The sequence below is a fragment of the Artemia sp. Qi Xiang Cuo genome, chromosome 6, assembly GCF_049724085.1.
Source record: "Artemia sp. Qi Xiang Cuo chromosome 6, ASM4972408v1, whole genome shotgun sequence".
NCBI lineage: Eukaryota > Metazoa > Arthropoda > Branchiopoda > Anostraca > Artemiidae > Artemia > Artemia sp. Qi Xiang Cuo.
Window position 1 is genome coordinate 80,884,800 of NC_142799.1, and position 22,736 is coordinate 80,907,535.

The window sequence follows — 22,736 nt, forward strand, 5'->3', positions numbered from 1 at the left end:
CGATTGAAAATAGAAAGGGCTGATGTCCTTTTTAATAGTCGAAAGTGATTGAAGGGAAACTAATCCCCCTCCCACGCCCACCCTCCAATTTGCCTTTATGTTTAAAAATTAAATGTTGCTTTAAGATTAAATAAAAATGCACGGTGTTAATGCTAACTTCCAATAAGGAATTTCAGCATTATCCCAAGGACGAATGAGGGTATTATGTTCAAACTTTCCGGGCTGCTTCTGCTCTTATAATTTGACCAAATCAAAATAGTATAAATGTATTCAAGCTATCAAAGAAAGTAAACAAATTTTTTTGCGAATGTTATCAAGTTTTCCATTTCAGGTCAACTAGAGGAGGTATGAAACTAAATTAAACACTACTATTTGTGTCCAGATTTTTAAAAGGGTCTATGTTTTTAAATGTTGCTGAATTTTTTTTCCAGCATACAAATAGCAGGCCAAACTATAAATTCTTAAAAAACGAAAAGATTTAATGTATTATTTTCTTTTTCCCTGAAAAGACTATGTCAATATAAAACGAACAGAAATTAATAAAAAAAAACTGTTTCCACTAAATAAGTTTTTCAAAGAAAAGAAAAGAACTCCATTAAACAAAAATGAGCAAAAATAAAATCAAACAATCTACCAAGCGTGAAACTACCACAAATCAGCATCGATAATTAAATGAAACCCAAAACGAGCAGAAATTACAATAAATAACCGAGTCAAAATCAAAAAAAGCGGAAATTAATATAATTTTGGCTCAATATCCCTATGCCTTCTCAAGGCCAGAACATAATTTGCACTTGACTGAAAAAAATACAAATGAATATGTATTGTTATTTTAGTATACATATACTGATATTTAGAAGTCAAAATGTTAATATTGTTTGATTTATTAAAGTTATAAAAGTAAAAACATTTATATTTTTTCAGCAAAGTGAAAATTATGTTCTGGCCTTGGGAAGGCATAGGGGTTTTGAGCCCAACTTATGTTAATTTCTACTCGTTTTGAGTTTGACTCAGTTATTTATTGTAATTTCTGTCCATTTTGAGTTTCATTTATTTATCGATGCTGATTTGTGGTAGTTTCCCGCTTGGTAGATTATCTAGAGCTAGTATAGAAATATATCTATAGAAATGAATTACATTTTTTTTGCACAGTTAGCAGAGCACATTGAAGTTGAAGTAGCCTTAAACTTTGACTTGAAACGTTATAACTTGACCACTTCTTTCAGAAAAGAATTTTGGAGGGTTATTCCTTGTTGATAAGAAAAGAGGGTAAAGATGCAGTTTAGTTCCTCCTGTAGTATAGGGCGCAGGAGCCCTATGGTAAAGGTACAAGTGTGTTCCCCCTTATTTAAAAACAACTGATTTCAGCAGTTACAAAGGAAAAGAATACTTGCGGCATTCTTTGGGACCCCAAGGCCCAACGCTAGTATTAAACCCCGCGAGTGGCAGTCTACGCTCGTCAAGTTCTGGCTGTAACAGCTATAAGTACCCCAGCTAAACCGCTTTTAAGCACGACAGGACTGATAGTGACTGCAAAAAGATCAATGGCTGCAAGCAGAGTAAACAAACTCACTATTGTTACATCAATTGTAACTGAAGTTATGCAACCGCTGAATTATAATTGTTGGTGTTGTTAAGCCATGGTATCTGATTTGTATAAAATGTTTTTTTGATGTTGTTATTTTTTTTTTCACTTCATTTTCGTATGTATTTGACGAACGAGAGATGTTTGAGCTTCAAACTTTTAAAGTTACACGCAAATTATACCAAATTATTATTTAGAAGAACATGATTAAACACAGGATTTTATAGGAACAATGCTATGTAAAACATAAACACAACATAGGTTTCCCTGGGTCTAGTGGATAAAAATGAGAATTCTACTTGGTCTGATCGACGGTGAACATAAACACTTTCCGCACGGCCCAACAAATTCCTGTTTTGTCATATTGTTCTTGTATGTTTTTAGCCAACCATTTAAAAATCCTTACTAAAATCGAGGTTGAACGTGCTTGGTAAAGTGGAAATTTTATTATTATTTTTAATCAGAAAAATCAGCGCACCGTGGCGCGCCGCCAAAAAAAATTCGGCGCCGCCGCCGATACTAAATCAAACATTCGCCGCCGTCATGTCGGCGTGGCGTGGCTTCGGGGACTACCCAATACAGCCAAAGAGGCCGGATGGGATATAAGTCAAGTAAGTCAAGTCAAGACTGAAATTTATTTTTAAGAGTTTACACTGTTATTACTTCTCTTGTACAAGCATTGCCGAGTTTAAGGCGACATAAAGTGAGAAAACCCGTTAAACTGTGATCTAATGTTACTAAGAACTTTAAAATTTCTTGAAGCCAAACTCCGCCCATGCAGAGAATCCATTATTGTAGTGCGTTTATCATGATAGTTTACGTACAACTTAGCTTTTGATAATTTATATATGTTCCTTGTATTCTTCCTTTACCAGCTTTCTTCTTTCTATTCCCCTTTGCATCAGCCTTTTTTCAAAACAACTTTCGTTTTTACGAACTTCGCCCTTCTCATTTCATAGCGCATTGCCTGCGAATAGTTTAGAGTTTATTGTTTAAAACGTTAACGACTCCAAAATAAATTATCACAATTATATGACCCTCAAGAAGTTTTTATTTTGTGTGATATTCATAATGGTGTATTCTAAAACCCCAGAAATAAGACAAAAGGCAAAATTATTTGTATACGATCCCATTGACATTACCGCAAATCATAAAGGAATGTCCAATGGCTTCACTGACCTTATAACCGATTTTGCTGTGACAATAACACTTCATGATATCTTTAAAATAATACCTTTAACCACTTCGAATGAGTTCTGAGTGACGGAGAGAGAAAAATTCCTTTTTAATTAAAGACCAATCATAGGCAGCGCAATGATGTTGGCACAATGTATTATCTATTTTTTTTTTCCATACCAAGGCACTTCCTATCGAAGGAGTTGTCGTAGAAACTTGAAAAAGAGCTCAATCAATTGGAAATTGAAATGGCTCGTACCATTTTTAATAATTAAAAATAATTGGAAGTCAACTAAAACCCCTTCCATGCCCACAATTTCCCCAAACACGTCCAATTAAAATTTTGAGATAGCCATTCTGTTCATCGTAGTTGATTTCTACATAGAAATTATGTTTTTGAGCTCCCCCGCAACCCTTAGGGCAGGGGTTGTAAGTTATGCACTGGGGGCATATAAGAACGATGTTGGCACAATGTATTATTTTTTTTTTCCTTTAGACCAGGGCACTTCGTATCGAAAGAGTTGTCGTAGAAACTTCGAAAAGGGCTCATTCAATTGGAAATTGGAGTGGCTTTTGCCCTTTTTAATGGTCGAAAGTGATTGGAAGGCAACTAACACCCCTTCCACGCCCACCATTTCCCATAAAACATCCAATAAAAATTTTGAGCCATCCATTTTATTCAACGTAGTTGAGTTCTGGAAATTTCTGGAAATTAGGTCTTTTAGGATCAGAAACCCGTCAGAGCCCTCAGGGCAAGGGTTGTAAGCTATTCCCTGGGGGCATATAAGGTTTATTTAGAAAGTTGTTGTAGAAATTTCAAAAAGGGCTCATTTGATTGGAAATTGAAATTGCCCTTTTTAATAGTCGAAAGTGAGTGAAGAGTAATTAACCCCCCTCTCACACCCACCATTTCCCCAAACATATTCAATCAAAGTTTAGAGATAGGCATTTTGTTTAACGTAGTTGAACGTTCTGGAAATTATGTATTTAGGGATGCCAAACCCCCCAGGGCAAAGGTTGTAAGTTATCCCCTGGGGGCATATAAGGTTTTTATAGATGGAGTTGTCGTACAAACTTCAAAAGGGACTCATTCAATTTGAAATTGAGAGGGCTAGTGCCCTTTTCAACAGTCAAAAGTGATTGTAGGGTAACTAACCCCTCTCTCACGCCCACCATTCCCCCAAACACAGCCCATCAAAATTTTCAGAGCCATTTTGTTCAACGTAGTTGAAAGTTCTGGAAATTAGGTCTTTCAGGATGACAACCCCCCCCCCCCCGCCCTCAGGGCAAGGGTTGTAAGTTATGCCCTGGGAGCAGATAAGTTTTTTATTGAAAGCGTTGTCGTAGAAACTTCAAAAGATCTCATTTGATTGGAAATTGAAAGATATAGTGCCTTTTTTATTAGTTGAAAGTGATTGGAGAGTGACTAACGCCCCTCTCACGCCCACCATTTTCCCAAACCCATCCAATAAAAATTTTGAGATAGCCATGTTGTTTAACGTAGTCGAAGATTCGGGAAATTATGTCTTTAAGGATGACAATCCCACTCACATCCTTGAGGGTAAGGATTGTGATATATACCCTAGGGGCAAATAAAGTGCTTACAGACACTGCTGTTGTAGAAACTCAAAAAGCGTTCATTCGACTGGAAATCGAAAAGTCTACTGCCCTTTCTAATGGTCAAAAGGGATTGGAAGGCTTGACATTTTTATAGTAAAGATCGATGTGGGTACAATGTATTATTTTTTTTATTTAGACCAGGGCACTTCGTATTGATGGAGTTATCGTAACTTCAAAAAGGCCTCATTCGATTCTAAATAGAAAGGGCTGATTTCCTTTTTAAGAGTCGAAAGTGATTGAAGGGCAAATAATCCCCCTCCCACGCCCACCCTCCCATATGCCAATTATGTTTAAAAACTAAATGTTGCATTAAGATTAAATCAAAATATACTATGTTAATGCGAATTCCCAATAAGGCATCTCAGCAGTATCCCAAGAGCGACTGAGGGTATTATGTTCATACTTTTGGGGCTACTTCTCCTCTTAAAATTTAACCAACTCAAAATAGCATAAGTGTATCCAAGCTATCAAAGAAAGTAAACGGATTTTTTTACGAATGGTATCAAGTTTTCCATTTCAGGTCAACTAGAGGAGGTATGAAACTAAATTAAACACTTCTATTTGTGTCCAAATTTTTAACAGAACATATACCCTTAAAGGGTGTATGTTTTTAAAAATTGCTGAAAATTTTTCTCCAGCATACAAATAGCAGGCCAAACTATAAAGTCTGAAAAAAACAAAAATTTAAAATATTATTTTCTTTTTCCCTGAAAGGACTATGTCAATATAAAACTAACAGAAATTAATTAAAAAAACTTTGTCCACAAAATAAGTTTTTCAAAGAAAAGTAAAGAACTCTGTTAAACAAAAAATGAGCAAAAATAAAATCAAATAATCTACCAAGCGTGAAACTACCACAAATCAGCATCGATAAATAAATGAAACCCAAACGAACAGAAATTACAATAAATAACCGAGTCAAACTCAAAACAAGCAGAAATTAACATAAGTTGGGCTCAAAACCCATATGCCTTCCCAAGGCCAGAACATAATTTGCACTTTACTGAAACCAAATACAAATGAAAGTGCATTGTCGGTTCAATATACATATATTGATATTTAGTAAACGAAATGTTAGTATTATTTGATTTATTAGTTATAAATGCAAAAACATTTATATGCAAATTATATTTGTAGCCTCTCCCGATTTTCTAGGACCACTGGGTTGATAAGATCAGCCCTGGAAAAACAAAAAAACCTGTTTTTTTAAAATCTGATTGGTTCTCCTTCATGAAATTTTAAGCCAGATAAAAGAATTGAAATTTTTTAAGACACGAGGTTATTAAAAAAAGGTCCATCAATTAATCTGTACTGTAACTTGCCTATAAATGCCTAAGACAGGCGAGAATGAAATAGAAAATACAGAAAGGCATGGGGCTCCAACTTCTTTTGCTGCTGAAAACTTTAATTTTAACCGGTAATTAAACAGCATAGAGTAGAAACGGTGTAGCCAGTTCTTGTTTCAAGAGCCCGTGAAAAGTGAATAAAGTGACTGCGTACGATCCAGGCACATGTTTTTAGCTTTTTTTTTAATGCTGATTTTCACAATTAACAATTTTTTTTGATTATTTTTTTTAACTGGCACCCACAATTAACAAACAGTGAATCACGGGGTAAATGCTCCCTTTCCCTAAATTGACGGCCCTGACAATACAGGAAAATCAAGTTCGTCATCTAGAGAAAATGAGAAAGACAATATAGTACAGAAGAAGACTAATTGAGAAAGAAAGAGTCACCCAAAAGCACAAACTAATTGGTCACGGGTCAAGCATCACCAGACCAGCCCAGCATCAACTTAATAAACTAAGCGATGGTCCAGCATTAGAATGTATTGTATGGGGCCTATTTTATGACACCAGAAATTAATTATAAATTAAACATTAAACATTATAAATTCTTTGAAGAATAATTTCCTTTATAAATTCTAAAATTCGACCAAAAATAAGTTGTGTAGGGCCATTATAGGCTCAAACCAAGCACGTACCGAGAATTTTTTTCCGGATGGGGGAAGGAATAATATTAATAAAAAAGATAAAAAACATATTTTACTTGACATTGGAAGCAAAAGTGCCCAGGAATTCAAGAAAATTTAGGATTTGAGGGAGACTGGGCCATGAAGGGGAGGCTGTAGCCACACCCAGCATTTCGAATCATAGAAGGCAGCTAAATTGTTGGAGGACGGGGGTGTGACTTTGGAAAAGTCTGCTGTAAATAACCAAAATAGTGAGAAGAGGAAATTAGTTAAGCAAAATTAATATTGGCACTAAAAAATTTTAACTAAAAAGAAGAGATATGGTTAAATACAAAAATAATTCTTTAACAATAAGCAAATAGATAAATATATAAAAACAAATAAATAAATATTTATGGTTTCTGTTCTTACGGAGGTCAATAGGACTAAGACCATCTGACGACGTGTCATGAACCAAAACTTGTTTCCTGAAAGGTAATACAGCTACTTAACTTCAAGTATGACATCACTTTCTATGAATGTAAACATTAAGAAAAATAATAAACAAAATTTGATGTTGTATAGGACCTCATTTTAGGGCCTCAATTTCAAGTATTGCAACATTTTATGAGAGGGGAAACATTGGGAAAAATTAATTAACGAAATTGATGTCATGTGGAACCTCATTTTATGGATCCCATTTTAGGACCTTAATTAAGGGCGACACCATTTTATAAGAAAATCCTAAAGCTTGTTTCATCATTTGTGCTTTACTGAAAACGAAATATGTTACAAATATTTTCTTTCATATTTACAACATTAAAAAAATTAATATAGAAATTGCAGTGAAATTAAATTTTGAATTGCTGAGTTTCCAAGAATTAATATCTTTCAAGATTTATTTAACATTTTCATAGTTATATTATTATAATATATATAATTATTATTGTTATTATTTTCAAGAATTAATAGTTCCTTCCAGTCGTCTTGATTATTATAATGATTTTAAATTTATTTTTCGTCGATGTTACAAAAACAACAATATGGTGTTCAAAATACATTATAGTTTTCAATAAAACGCAAATAACGCAACAAGCTGTAGGTTTCTACAGTTAGTGAAGGGGAAAGAGGGCAGCAGCCAGACCCTTTTTGTGTATTACTGTGTAGTAAATTTGACTTGAACCTTCAATTTAATTTTTACTCGTTTTAAGATTTATTTATTCATTAGTACCTGCTATCTCTAAGTTTTCTGTGATCGTTAATTTTAATTTCTGTTCGTTTGGGGTTTCATTTATTCTTTAACAGTAACTTTATGGTCGCTTTGGGAATTTATTTCTCCTGGTCTTAAGTCTAACATCGCTATTTCCTTTTCTTTGAAAAACTTCTTTTTTGGAAAGTTTTATTTAAGAAAAAAAAGAAAATAAAAATATCACTGAACCACCTTTGTGTATAAAGATTTTGCCGAGCAGTCAAGTGATATTAGGAAACACATAGGGAGTGTGGGGCTTTTTTTCAAATCAAATAATATCAATGATATTGCAACGACCCATGATGTGTTTTTTAGATTTTTATATTCTCAAATATTTGTACGAAATATCGCATGGTTTTATACATTTTTCATGGGACTTGCCCATTGTTTAATTAACCCCACTCCTCCTCCTCCCCCATATCCGTGAAAAATTCAAAATGAAGTTTCCGTACAAAAGTTTGAGTCTTATTATCAAGTGATATTAGGAAACACATAGGGACTGTTGGGCTTTTCAGATTGTAAAGTTGCCCCCAAATCACTTTTGGCCCTTGAAAGTGGCACTAGAGCTCAGAATGAGCGTAAAATTAGACCTAACTTTCAGTGAATATGTGTTCTACGTGATGCGAATGATACGCTTCATATCTATAATATGTTCGATGCCAGATCAGACGTGTGAACAAAGCCTATAGTGAATTTGGTGGTTGTTCTCAAGTTTTTTTGCTTTTCTTTTTGTGGACGTAATTTTTATCCACTTTCATGATCTTGAGAGGATACAGAGATATATATAGATAGATATATCTCTATAGATAGATATATATAGATATATCTCTGTGTCCTTGAAAGGACACAGAGATGCATAATAAATTATGCAGTTAGTCTTTTTCTTTATTCTAAATTTGTCATTGAAATTTGATATTATTTTCCTTGATAGGCTCTATGATATATGAAGTCTGATTTTTTTGGTGGAGGGGGGGAGTAGTTCAGGTAGAATAAAAAAGAGAGGAAAGAGGGTATTGTTGAAATAAATCAATGGGAGAGGGACAGAGTAGCTGTGCGCGGAACTGCTACCACAGCAATTGTGGTTATTCGAAGGTCGTTATATTGCACAGAATATCTGTCAAAGAGTCGATATGACGGAAAGATTAAAGAATGTGCAATGTATTTTTGTCATAGTGACAAATTGGGCCCAATGGATATTGAATTGGTCCACGACTGTGCCCCCTTCATATTCTGGGAGGGATTTTGCAATTTCTACTGAAGTTACAATTAATTGTTGAGCTTGTAGGAGTTCTTTTTGTTCTTGACCATCTTAGTAAATTTTTCTCCTTTTTTTTATAAGAGAGTTATTCAGGGGCTTTGATTTGGGTAAGGGTCAGATCATTTTTGAAAAACTTGAAAAATATGCGTCACTAAAATAAACACTGTAACATTCAATGGGTAAACATTCAAAATAAATTTCCAAATGAGCATGGGGTAACACATTCGCGCCTTTCCAGCTATTCAAATATTGCGCAAAAAACCAAATTCTTTACACTATCTGATTGCGGGGTTTTTCACAATTTGGATTGAAAAATTTACTTTTTTTTCAAAATCCCGCAATCATCGTCAATCGAAAACACGCTCTTATTTCAAATAAAGCATTGAAAAAAGCCTTCGTAAAAAAAAGAAAAAAAAAGGATTTTCAAAAAGGCTTTTTTTTTTTTTTAGCAAATCCCATGTTTCCACGTCTTCGGTGTTTGAAAACAAGGAATGATCTGATATAAGACGAACAGCTTTAAGTAGTTTGTATTTTCGCTGCACTTTTGGCGTTGGAAAAAAAGTAAATGCGTGAACACAAGGTAAGCAAGGCACGGCGTTCTAATTCATAGATAAGATTAATTGACTCTTTGACTTCTCATCTAAGCCTACAAAATACACTTCAAGGAACCTTAGCTATGAAAAAGAGTATTTTAAAATTATATTTTTGAAAGGGAGTTTTCGAAAAGGGATATTTTAATGAAACCAACTATCGCAGCGGCTTAATACAAGTCTTAATGGGCCTATACTCTTGGATCAATACAAACATAAGGTAAGTATTTCTGTCCAGGAATTAGATCGACTAACTCGAATTTTTTCAGCGGGTTCCTCAGAGAACCCGGTTCAATGATAAATTATAAAATTTTGGACCCCCCCAAAAGTCAAGGCCATGAGGAAGAGTTACTGATCTTCCATTGTTAAATATTTTTTTTTGCTTTGCAAATAGTCCATCTTGAACCTGAATTATTTCAAATTTTTTAACTTGATTGGTTATAAATTTCCCATTCCTGTTCGGTAGAATCGTCATAATAGATTCTGGACATATGCATACAATAAGGCCTTGAAAGTTTAGCAAAACAACATTTAATTAATCACCACTATTTTTGTAATTTTTGTTTTTTAGTGTAAAAATTCCGCTTATTTTGTTTAAAAGTGGGTTATAAATTAATTAATTATTATTATTATTATAGAACATAGCTAATGCAAAAATTCTAGATTTGACTGTTTTTTTGCTTGTATAACACGAGAGACTTAAAACGCCATCTAAATTATTAGCTTTACAAATAAAATAGATGTAGTCACATATCTTAGCGCTCACAAGGCTTTATATTTTTGTGCTCCACAAATCCCAGAAGCGTGTCAAGGTAACAATTTGGAGTATGGTGGCCATCCATAAGACGGCCAGCCTTATTTTTCTTTGACTTGTACACGTCGAGAACTTGGTAAAAGAATTGGAGAAAAGTTAAGTATTTGGTAAGCACTGAAATTCATGTCGTTTTATTTGTGGGACATTCACGTCACACAATTTACTTGGCTCCCGAAAGGCTCGATAACAATAGAAATAAAAACTTTCTTATCCTTTATTTTATACTAATTGGCTATTTCTGTAAATTCCAGTTTAGATATAATCCTGAGGATACACAACGGGCACCTAATGCCATCCTAAAAAGCGAGTCTTTCTTATTATAGAATAAGTAAATTCCATAAAAAAATAGACGAATTTTAAACGTGGGTTTAGGTAAGCTTACTATGTTTTTTCTCATGACTGGAAGATTGATCGGAAGTTTCTTTTTTGGTTGGGAGGGGAGTATTGGGACTTCAAATATTGTTTTGGGAGGGGGCACAAACTTCCTTTTCGACAATTCTTTGCTATCAAAGGTTTATTTTCTTTTTTTAACAAATGGTTTTTCTGACGATTGACTTTTTGTGTTTTTTTTTTCTTTTTTACGCTTGGCATCCGATAGACTACAGCTAGTTCAATATAATTCAAAACCAAGAGGTCATATAAAAGTAAACTGACAGGAAGCTGACATATGCGTCCGGTTTGACGGAATATATATATATATATATATTTTTTTTTGTATTTATCTAGGTCTAGATATATGTTTATTTGATAATGATTTTTTTCATCACCGCCACCCTCTACCATCGCATGCATTAACTTTTATTGATAATGATTAGAGATATCGTTGTACCTCGGGGGAACAGCAATGTCATGCAACTTGAAAGTCGAAGGGTTGATTTTTTCAGCCAGTTTGATGAAATGATAAATAGAAACTTAAATATTAATGCTACTGAGGTTTTCCCAAATGAACCATCAAGGTATATTTTTAAGGAAGAAACATTACCCTTGTATTGTGATAGGGGCCGTTTTGGCCCTACATTTTTCATTTGAATTGACAGGGATTGAATTCTGCGCATAATTTTTTATCGGAATTAATAAATACTAATGTCTTTTAGGTGATCGCTTTAACTGAAACGTGGTTAAAAGATAATAACTCGCAATTACTAGATATCCCTGGTTACACTTTATATGTAAGGAATCGGGAGTATTACCAACATGGAGGCCTAGCAGCTTATATTCAGGCTGATTATAAGGTTTCAATAAGAGAAGATCTTACAATATATAGAGAGAAAGTTTGCGAGTGTTTTGTTCTACATGTCACTAGAGAGAATTTGAACTTTTGTAGTAGTATATAGACCTCCGCAGAGCCTGCTCCAAGACTTTATGGAGCTAATTGAAGAACAATTAATGAAAATTCCGATTAACTCTATGCCATGTTTTATTATGGGGGACTTTAATATTGACCTTGTCAGTCATCTGCTAGCACTGAATTTATTAATAGAAGTCTATCTACTGGGTTTCATCCTTGTATAAATATCCCTAAAAGAATTACGGGAACGTCAGCTGAGCTTCTGGATAGCATCCTTTCTAATGTGCCCTTGAGTCTTCCCACGGTCCTTATCAACTATGTATCCGACCACTTTGGAGTTTCAGCTAGCTTTAGAACTGTAACGAAGGTGGTTAAAGGACTTGAACAGTTGAAGAAATTAAAACAAATATTTATGGGTTGTGTAGTAATTCATCTGGTAGCGACCATATTACTTTAAAAACACTTAAATGTATTTTTCCTGTTATATCTGAAGTCTTATGTGGGTAAGTGTTTTCGTCAAGGAAAATTCCCAGATTGTTTTAAAGTTGCCCGAGTAACCCCAATTCATAAGGGTGGTATTCAAAATGACCCAGGAAAATATAGACCGATATCTGTTTTACCCATCATTTCTCGTGTTTTAGAGAAGTGTTTTAGCATTAGAATGATGACTTTTTTGGAAGATCATAAGTTACTGGCAGAGACACAATTTGGGTTGCATAGAAAAAGGACAACGGAACAGGCGATGATTTATTTGACAACTATTTTTAATGATGTATTAGATAAAGGTTTTAAAATAAGTTCTATATTTTTAGATCTGATGAAAGCTTTCGACACTCTGGATCATCAACTTCTGCTTAAGAAGTGTGAGGTGTATGGTTTGAGGGGTAAATCATTAAATTTTTTTGAACTTTTTTAAGTAATCGTTATCAGTATGTCCAACTAAATAATTCTTCTTCAGAAAAAAGCGTATTAAAATAGGTGTTCCGCAATGATCAGTTCTTGGTCCTAAATTATTCTTGATATTTATTAATGATTTACCAAATTGTCTAAATAATTTTTGCTATAGAATAAATGAACGGTAAACCCGACTAATGAACAGTTTCACTTTTTGCTGATGACACAACAGCCATTAGCACAGTTAAGACAGTGGAGCTGCTGCAGATTTCCATGAAGGAATCAGTTAATAGAATTATAGCATGGCTGAGGGTAAATAAACTAAGGATCAACATGGCTAAGTCTAACTTTATTATTTTCTCGCGATCACCAAACTTCTACCCATGGATCAAGGAATTAGATATGTCCAATGGAGTTATAAAACGGACTGCGTCTTTTAAATACCCTGGGATTGTGATAGATGAAACTCTATCTTTTAAGGAACATATAACTTTAACTAGCAAAATTCTGGCAAGAAATCCCGGTATAATGAAGAAACTCCAACATTGTTTTCCCAAGTCTGTCCTTCGCCATCTTTATTTTTCTTTAATACAGCCGTATATACTTTATTGTTCGAGCATTTGGCTCTCTACTTTTTCTTCTATCCTAAAACCAATAAGAGTTCTACAAAATCATGCAGTAAGAATTTTAGCTGGTATATCTCCACGTAGGTCTGTTCGAGATATTTACCAAACTTTAAGAATTTTGCCGGCTGCAGACCTTCGTGAATTCTACGTATTGTGGTTTATTTTTGGACTGCAGCAGGATGTTCAGCCTCGTTGTTTGGGTGATTTATTGCCCATTAGGTCTAATGTTCATTCTCATGATGCAAGGAGTAGTGCGGACTTCTATGTACCTAGAGATATTTCTTCCCGTTCATGTTTTTCTATTTTTTTTTATAGAGGAACGCGAATATGGAATAGTTTAAATAGTAATATTAAGATTATTGGAGACCCCAATATATTTAGGAAAACCATTAAGGAACTGCTTATTGCTGAATTTGAGTTTTGACTGATTGATTTATTTATTTATTGTGATGTTTTGTTGATATGATGTCCCCGTAGGAAGTATAATATATGATATTATTTTGTATTTATTGTTTAGTGTGGTGGTATTAGTGGTGTCAGTGGCCAAGTCTTCTTTTGTTTTAAGAATTTTGTTTTCTCTACCTCCCCCACGGAGAAGCTTCGCTTTTTAGGGGAGGTAGCAATAATTTTTCGTTGATGTTTTTTTTTTTTTTTTTAATCCTTCTCTCTCTCTATGGAACTCAAGTTTAAAAATCCATTTTGCATAGTTTTTTTAGACTATCAGCATATATCCATAAGGAACGCATTTTTTTTATACATCTCAAGAGGGGCTAATTATCTTTGTCATACCCCCAACGGACCGCCACGTAAAGGATTTATCTGGTCAATCTAGCTAGCCCAAAGTTAATTTTTCAAAGTCGAAAAAAGCAAGCACCCGAGTGCTGCCAGATGATCTGGGGACACCACGCAAGCCCAACGTACCATCCCACTGTGAGTCAAAACTGCCATAGAGAATCTGATAAATGTGCATTAATCACATTGGTGATTTTTCCCTTTTTTCTACCGTCTTATTCACAATCTTTGCAACTCTATATTTCTTTACTTTTAGCCAGTTTTGATTATTCTGATACGCTTCACCGTGAGTCTCGAAAATTATATTTTCTAATCAACACAAAGACAAATGTTTCTTCAAAAACTAAAGAAAAACAAGATGAAGACCCTCCAGAGCCATTGCTGGGACATAGGCCACCAAATCAACGTTTCACTTATTGGATATCGTGGTAACGAACTGTAAGGAGCGACCCGGATCAACAAGTAACCGAAACTCTAAAAAACAGAATTTTGATACCAATAGATATACTAAAAGAATCGGCTTATTATGCTGTATTTCAAATACATAAGTTTCATTAGGTTTGGTCTTACCTATTAAAGGCTACTAGCCTGAGAAAATTTGCCGGATTTTCGAAAAAAGGGAAAGTACCCCATATAATCTTATTGAAAATCACACCATCAGATTCAGCGTATCAGAGAACCCTACTGTAGAGGTTTCAAGCTCCTATCTGTAAAAATGTGGAATTTTGTAACTTTTGCCAGAAGAAAGATCACGGATGCGTGTTTATTTGTTTTTTTTTTTGTTCTTTTTTTCAGGGGTGATCGTATCAACCTAGTGGCCCTAGAAAATCGGGAGAGGGCTCACTCTAACGGAAATTAAGAGTTCCCGTGTCCTTTTTAAGTGACCAAAAAAATTGGTGGGTCAAAAACAAAAATTCCATCAAAATTTTGAGATAGTCATTTTGTTCAGCATAGTTTAAAAGCCGAATAATTATGCCTTTGGAGATATCATGACCCCCCACAGCCCCTGGGGAAAGGTATTTAAGTTATACAATTTGCCCATTATTTACGTATAGTATTTGTTATTGGGAAGTATGCATACATTTTCCGGGGTGGGAGGGGGAAGACAAAATTTTCTGCTGGGGGGATTTTCCATGGGAAGAGACGCTTCCAGTGGGTGAATTTGTCAGGGAAAATTTTCCCTTGGAGGAATTTGCCAGAACTCCTATACCAAATTCTTCTTATTTTTTTCTTTCTCTTTACTGACTCAATTTTAAGCGTAAGAGATATTAAGGGTAATTGTTCGAGGTAAATGTTCTCTAAGATTGATTTGTTAAGAGAATATATCTATGGGGGAGGGGGGATTTGTCCTTGAAATTATTTAAAAGTGATCAGGAATTAAATAAACAATTTTCAACTGAAAGTAAGGAGCAACATTAAAACTTAAACGAGCAGAAATTATTACGTATATGAAGGGCAGGGGGGTTGCTCCTCCTGAACTCCTCGCTCTTTACGCTAAAGTTTGGACTCCTGAAACACAAGGTTCGTTTAAGTAGAACAATAAGAAGCTTTTTTAAGTACCAAAAACTTTAGCGTAAAGAGCAAGGCGCTGAGTATGAGCAACCCACCTCCCTCATATACGTAATAATTTCTGTTCGTTTTAAGTTTTAACTTCGCGTCTTACTTTCAGTTGAAAAAATTTTTCTTTTTTAATTTTTTTTTTACAGGGACTAGTAGCATGCCTGTCACCCAACCTTGCGGCAGCAAAGATCGATCACTGGGCTCCGTACTGCCTAGCAGGTATCAATCCACTGTGCAACCACAAGTTCCTGCAAAATTACTTCCTCAAAAACAGATGTTACTAAGCTACTTTCGAGACTTGAACAGCTCAGACATTACGGTGCGTACAAAGCAAAAAGCGTTATGTTACGTAACACGCATTTTATTAGAGAGGAGAAAAGCAGAAGCTGTTTCCATATGACTGCTTAATACTGCCTTTGAATCAGTTTTTCTGCATCAAAGTATAGATTACGGTTTATACCTTCTATGCAAGTCTTCTGCATTTATATTTTGTATAAATTAGATTGGATTTTTACAATCTAAGAAATAGACAGCATTTATTGTTTCGGAAATAGACTAGCGTCTATTGTTTCGATACAATATCACCCAGAGACGTTCACACAGAAGAGACTTGTCAAATGTACATGCGTCCCTACAGCCCGAATGGGATGACGTACTAGCTGCAGCACACCTCCAAGACAACTGAAGACTTTTCGTGGATGCCCTAGGTGCCTCTGGAGGCACAGGAGGAACTAAATTGTTTCGGTGGTGGTGGTTTTGGGTTCATTGGAAAAATATTGCTCCTGGGAAACACCCTCCCCCCATATCCTTCTTCCACCTTTGTGTAGGTAGGCATAAGATATTACATTTAATTAAAAAATACAGCCATTGAAAAAATAAACAAAAAATTGTTTAGTAAACTTCTTATCAATATAAATAGACTTACAGAAAAACAAATTTTGAATTTAAATTATAGTTTTTGACTAAGTTAAGGGTTCATTTTCCCTATGTAAGTTTTTCATCTATTGGTTTTCTGCAGTCCTACCTTTTTAAATGTTTCAACATAGGATAACAATTTTTCTATCATTCCACAGCTGCGATTCAGCTCTTCTGCTATTCATCTTTTTTAATGTTTCAACGTAGGATGCCAATTTTCTATCATTCCATAGCTGCGATTCAGCTCTATATGTGAACCGAATTATCTTCAAATATACTAAAAGTTAAAATAATACTTTTCCTGCACCAAAAATGGAAATCCTTTAAGACAACAAATGAAAGCGTGTGGCGATCGCCACACATGATCGCCACACGCCACAAATTTTTTGCAGCTATTCAAGGATGAACTTTTATGATAAAAGAAGCTATGTTATTTACATTTTATGCTTTTTTACACTTATGGTGCTTTTTTACACTATACAAGCCTTTTTTAATAGTCTTATTACTCTTTCAGCCACTGAAAAGTCAATTTTCGCCATTCATAGTTTATTCTCAGTTCGTACTAACAATTCCAGCTTACAACATTTTATCCCCAGATCCTGTCTATCTCTCTGACCAATATTCTCTCATATGAGAATAACTCAACATTCTCCCTAAGCAATATCTCTCTAACCAATGCTAACCAATAGTATTGCATGTAAACAAGTTTTTCATTTCCTTTGAAGAAGAACAAAAGCCATGCCATTACCTGTGAAGGGGTATTTCTTTAACCTAGACAGACGAAGGTTTGTTGTTTATAAGAAAAGTATGACAAAGAAGGTTATACAGTACCCAAGGATATTAGAACTCATACCTACAGTGCAAATTCATCAGTCTCTATGACAAACCCCATTGTGATTTCAACTGTAACGTCCTTCCCCATTATGGCGTGAACCGGTATGCTGTAAACCGTGTTACAGGGGAAAAATGGCAGCAACAGTGTTTCTGAACTTAATACAAGAGAACATAAACAAACAACTGATCCAATACTAGCCTGAGAGAAACAATGGTAAAGAGAGAAGATTGGAAAGTGAAAAATATTAAAAAAAGAAAAGCAAATAACCTAGCATAAAATATGTCTTTCTTAAGATACCTGTAAGAAATATCTGTCAATCCAGAGCATTGGCTTTTTTGACTATATGGTCGACTATGGAAGGTGAAATCACTTGGGTAGCAACAGGAAGGGCTTTAGCGTAAATAGGCTGGGATAAAACACTCTCGATGCCTTGACGATGGGATATCGGGGATTTTCTATGCTGCTTTATGGACTTTTCTGGGCTTGGATGTTGAGATGGACCTAAAAGTAAGGACAAACTTGGTGGCATAGATGATATAAGTAATTTACATTAATGAGCTATCTAAGTTAGTTATACCTTGTGCTTAATAAAGCTAATTGCAATTAATTGCATTTCTTTGTTGAATAAGTGCAATTATTGGGCTATATTGGACGTACTTTGGACGGCAAAATCATTAAAAAAAAAAAAAAAAAAAAAAAAAATCGTACCCCAATAGAGCCTTAAAAACTAAAATAATTGTTTATGGACGAATTGGATGAACTGATAATTAATTATTAATAATTAACAATTAGGATGACATTTAATTATTATTGGAGATACGGATGAATTGTTTTCCTGTTCCGATAACGTGCTCACTCTGTTGGGTTTCCGTCAAATCGCAACCATGCCAAAAATACAGAATTGATGGAACACGTGACTAGACTGCTATAAAAAAAAAAAAAAAAAAAAAAAAAAAAAAAAAAAAAAAAAAAATGCAGAAATCAGCTAGGACCAAGGGTCTTGAATTTGAGCTATATAATTAATAATTAATATAATTAATAATCTCATCCTAGGTTCATAAAAAAACACTGTCGTGATGGGCAGTAATTTCTGTGCTCAAATGAAAAAGGTTTCGTCAGCACAATCAGTTTCTTGAATATAATAATAAAATAACAAACTAAATAAAAACATGTTGCATCCTCATACGACCACTGCTACTACTAACAACTCAAAGCAGCACCAAGCCACCTGAGGCCAAATGAACTACACACGCTCCTCCTCCATCCCAATTTATTCGAAACTTCTATCTTTACCCCTTTTCAAGAAGTTTCGATTTTCTAAAGATGTTTCCTTACGACATCTTCCCACATCATTAGGATAAGAACTGCGTTTCGTCTGGGCGTCAAGGGCTTTTCAAAAAGGGGGCGAACTTTGGTAATCTGTTATCCTTCATCCGCAAAATGTGTCATAGCCACCTCAACACTTCTCTTATCATAACCCTAGAAAGTGGGATAGAACCAAATTTTCCCAATAATTCATTGTTTGCATCCCCGTAGAACCTTTGACACAAACAAAATATATATATATAGCCTATCCTGATTGATAAATACACCAGGAATTTTCTATCTGTAAAAGGAGGGAAGCCAGCTTTATGACAAAAGAAAATAATAACTGAAGTAGGTTGCAATAATGGCTTTAGGATAAAAATCGAATAGCAATCCATTACTGAACGCCAACAACAATGAATTTAATTGCAAGAAGCACTATTTAACGAGTGAATAGTCACAGAACAATTTCACGTGGCACAATCAAACAACAATAATTGGCTCTTTAATTAAATTAAATAAAAACTATTATCTTCCTTTACAGTTGTTGCTGCCTAGAGAAATTCTCAAGAAAATTTAATTTCTGAAATTCCATGAATTGCCATGCAAAGCAACTAAAACTGCTTCAGTTGCTACGCTGCCTTGACAAGAAAACATTTCTATGCAAACATCTAGTATTCACATAGCTTCGTTTCCGCTTACACTAGTCCATAGGAACTGTATTGTACACATTGTACCTCGTCAATCAATTTTTTTCTACACAATTATGTGGCTTAAATTTTAGCATTTTATACACTTCATACTTTTGTACTCCTGCCTTTGTTAAATTTTATATTCAACTTAATCCATTGTTTCATCAATTTAATCATCAACCAATTTTTTCCTACATAATTGTGTTACATAGTATTCTACTGTGTATACATAGTATTGTAAATGTGGTTTACATAGTATTTTACTTTACTATTACATTTACTTTAGTATTTTATGCTCTTGTCTCTATAGTAGATTCTAAAACTTTGAAAAATCATTACCCTTTTTCTTATGCCGAATGCATGACAACAGACAACAATTTTAAGCACATGACATAGTGTTAGACACTAAGAGCTTATACCAAGTTATCTTCACAATTCCACTATCCTTGCAGGATTACAATAGGATTATACAAGGAAGATACGGCGACTAAATTTAAATCACACAACAACTAACAGGTTATAATATTTCCTACCTTACTCGCCAAAAAATCGGTCAACAACACTCAGGTTGTACGCACATTTTATCCAATTAGTACTCTAAAGTAGTTAAGGTGATCCTGTTCACGAACAACATGATAACCAATAGAACTAGCTCTTGGCTAAGGCAGCTGAAGACTAGGATTTCATCTGGTTGAACGTTATCCTGATATGCTCATACTTCTCATATAAAGTGGGAGAATTGTTTGCCATCCTCATACACTATATCCTTCGAACGTCCAACTTCACGGGTGGAATCCAACTGGACCAGGGCTGCACCCTGCGTGTGATGAAGGTATTGCTTACGACACAGCTGTCCTGTCTCATTTAAGAGAGGAACAACAGAACAACACCAATCACAAACAATATGGAACCCGTCAGTCAGTCAGTCAATTACTATATTAAAAATAAAAATCAGGTGAAATACTGTAAACAAACTAGCTGCCATTCCAAATTGGAATTTATGTTGTTGAGCAGATCGAAGAGTTTAAGTACCTTGGGAGCCTCATCGGGTCTCATGGAAACCAGGAAAATTACCACACGAATTATCCATAATAGAAGCCCTTTTAGCCCTTTACTGGGCTAAAAAATGTGATGAAAAATACAACCTACTTTATGAAACTGGAGCTCTCGATCTTTATTAGTTATGTCCTCTCAATACTGGTGCACGAATGCAAATCTTGGGTATGAAATAAGCAGCTCTAAAAAAAAAAATACAACGGTTTGAGAATAACTGTTTAGACCAAAACTTGGTGGGCAAGAGCGAACGCCGAATTTCTCAGGAAGTGGAGCACTGGGTCCCTCCTGGTATCAGAAGGTGCGTAACACAAAAAGCAAAGCTATTCCGATATCTGGAAAAGGCTACTACACTCTTTAGGTCATCAGTGGAAGATCTTTGATCTGAAGAACTGGACATGTCGTTGTAGAGGCACTGTTGTCACCTTATGCTCCAGCCGGCGTCAGAACACCTAAATCTAAGACAGTGGGAACATCTAAACCAAACATCTACATAAAAATATCATCAGCATAATTTGCTAACAAAACATTAAATAAATAAGTCAATAATAGCTTTCTACAGCAAAACTATAATTATAAGTGGCAGAGAGGTCAGAGCACCTTGTCTAATACCTTTCTAAACCGGGATTGAGGAAAATCCCAGAAGATACAGACATCTTAACTTTAGCATTCAGCTTCCCTAGCATAACGTCTGCTGAGAGCGGTTTTGCCGAATTTTTCCAAAATTCCAAGAAAAACGAGTTTGAAAATTTTGACATTTGTATCTCAGAATCGGCTGTATCTAGAGTGCTGATTTCTTACAGCAATGTCAATTAGACCATTCGAAAGAGAATTTTTTTTACACAAAACAACGTTTGCAACTCAGTTTCGACAAAAACTATTATTTTCGGCAAAACCGCTCTCAGCAGACGATATTATGAAAACTTTTGCAACTGAAAAATGGGCAAATATATCAGAGTTGAGCGCAAATGAATTGACCAATCATTGACAATATTATGAAAACATAGTCTACAATATACTTTACCTTTTTGGAGAGGATCTGGCTCTGTAGTTTCTAAAGTTACTTCCTCAGAATAATCCACACTCAATCGTTTCATCAACCCTTGTGGGTGTTTCAACAACTGGGCATGCATGGAAGAGACAGTAGGTACTACCTTGGACGAATCCAGTCGGGATTTACTCCCACTTTTTGACTGGACCTTTGATGGGGTTAAAGGATGTACAAAATCCGTAGAGGGGTTGATATCCGAGAAGATAGTATTTAAGAGGAAGGAGCAGATCTCTTCAAAGATTGTACGGTCTACCATACTCTGAGTGACTCCTTCAATTTTTCTTTTATCCTTGCTCATACGAAGCCACTCATCACATCCACCAACTATAAGGTGACCTGTTTCGATCTGCAAGATGAAAACGTTTGAAAAATTAACCACTATTGACCAGTAGCACCACTGTGATAGGCTCTCTCGCAATACAAGGCTATTTTCCTTAATTTTTTATTATCTACTTTACCTTTTATGAAGCTAAACCATTCGCTTGAATGAAAGAAAAAAAAATGAATATCCCAAGAGTAAATGGCTAGTGGCCTCCAATCTTTTTGATCACTTAAAAAGAGCACTATAACTTTAGATTTCCGACCAAATCAGCCCTCTTTCGATCCTCTAGGATCTCTGATTCAAAACGATCACCCCAGATCGAAATATGCAAAAAACAAGCAAAAATAACAAATAAACACGCAACCGTGTTAAAAAAAAAAAAATTTGGCAATTCTGCACATAGGAGATTAAAACTTCTACACTAGGATTCTCTGATATGCTGAATCTGATGGTGCAATTTTCAGTAAGATCACTTCACATTCTGGGTTGTGTCCCCCCCCCCTTTTCAAAAATTCGGTAAATTTTCGCAGGCTTTTAACTCTTGATGCGTAACATTCAACATGATGAGTTTTATACATTGAATAAGCATCAAAATTAAACTCTTTTCATTTATGTATTGATATCAAGATTTTGTTTCTTAGTTTCGGTTGCTATTAAGCCGCGTCACTCCTTACCTACATTTCGTTATCAGGAACTGCTTTACGAGTCACACTCCTCTTATTTCATCAATTTTGTCTCTATGCCACTCTCTGTGGTTAGTTGCAAAATATACAAAAATTAAACTACAACTTTAGGACAATTTTAAACTGTGTTCTAAGATAAAATTTTCCCAACATCCCCATGTAAAAGATCAAGCTATCCTTATCAAAGCGTCCATTGTTTTGTTATAAAGAATTCACGCAAAATTCAGAAATTTTGTTAAACTCTACATTTATCTATTGTTATCAAGATTCTGTTTCTTTGAGTTTCGGTTACTATTGAGCCGCGTCGCTCCTTACTTACAGTTGGAGAGGATCTGGTTCTGTAATTTCTAAAGTAACTTCCTCAGAATTTTATACCATTTGTTGTGTAAACCCTTTGTTGTATTCACCCATTGTTGTCATGCCATATTTTTAGTTGGAAAAAAGAGTTGGTAAACTTAATTGGTTCTTTTCTGTAAA

The 22,736-nt window shown here is 34.9% G+C and overlaps 1 protein-coding gene across 1 annotated transcript in view; it reads right to left on the reverse strand.

The window, feature by feature from the left end:
* Positions 1-5,259: 5,259 nt before the first annotated feature.
* Rcd1 (Reduction in Cnn dots 1) overlaps positions 5,260-22,736 on the reverse strand; it is a 30,568-nt gene continuing 13,091 nt past the window's right edge. The window contains exons 4-6 of the mRNA XM_089090411.1: positions 21,228-21,600; positions 17,451-17,654; positions 5,260-6,820 (exon numbers count right to left, since the gene is read on the reverse strand). Coding sequence (XP_088946537.1) covers positions 17,467-17,654; positions 21,228-21,600 — 561 coding nt within the window. The 3' untranslated portion in view covers positions 5,260-6,820; positions 17,451-17,466. The remainder of the gene's footprint in view (positions 6,821-17,450; positions 17,655-21,227; positions 21,601-22,736) is intronic.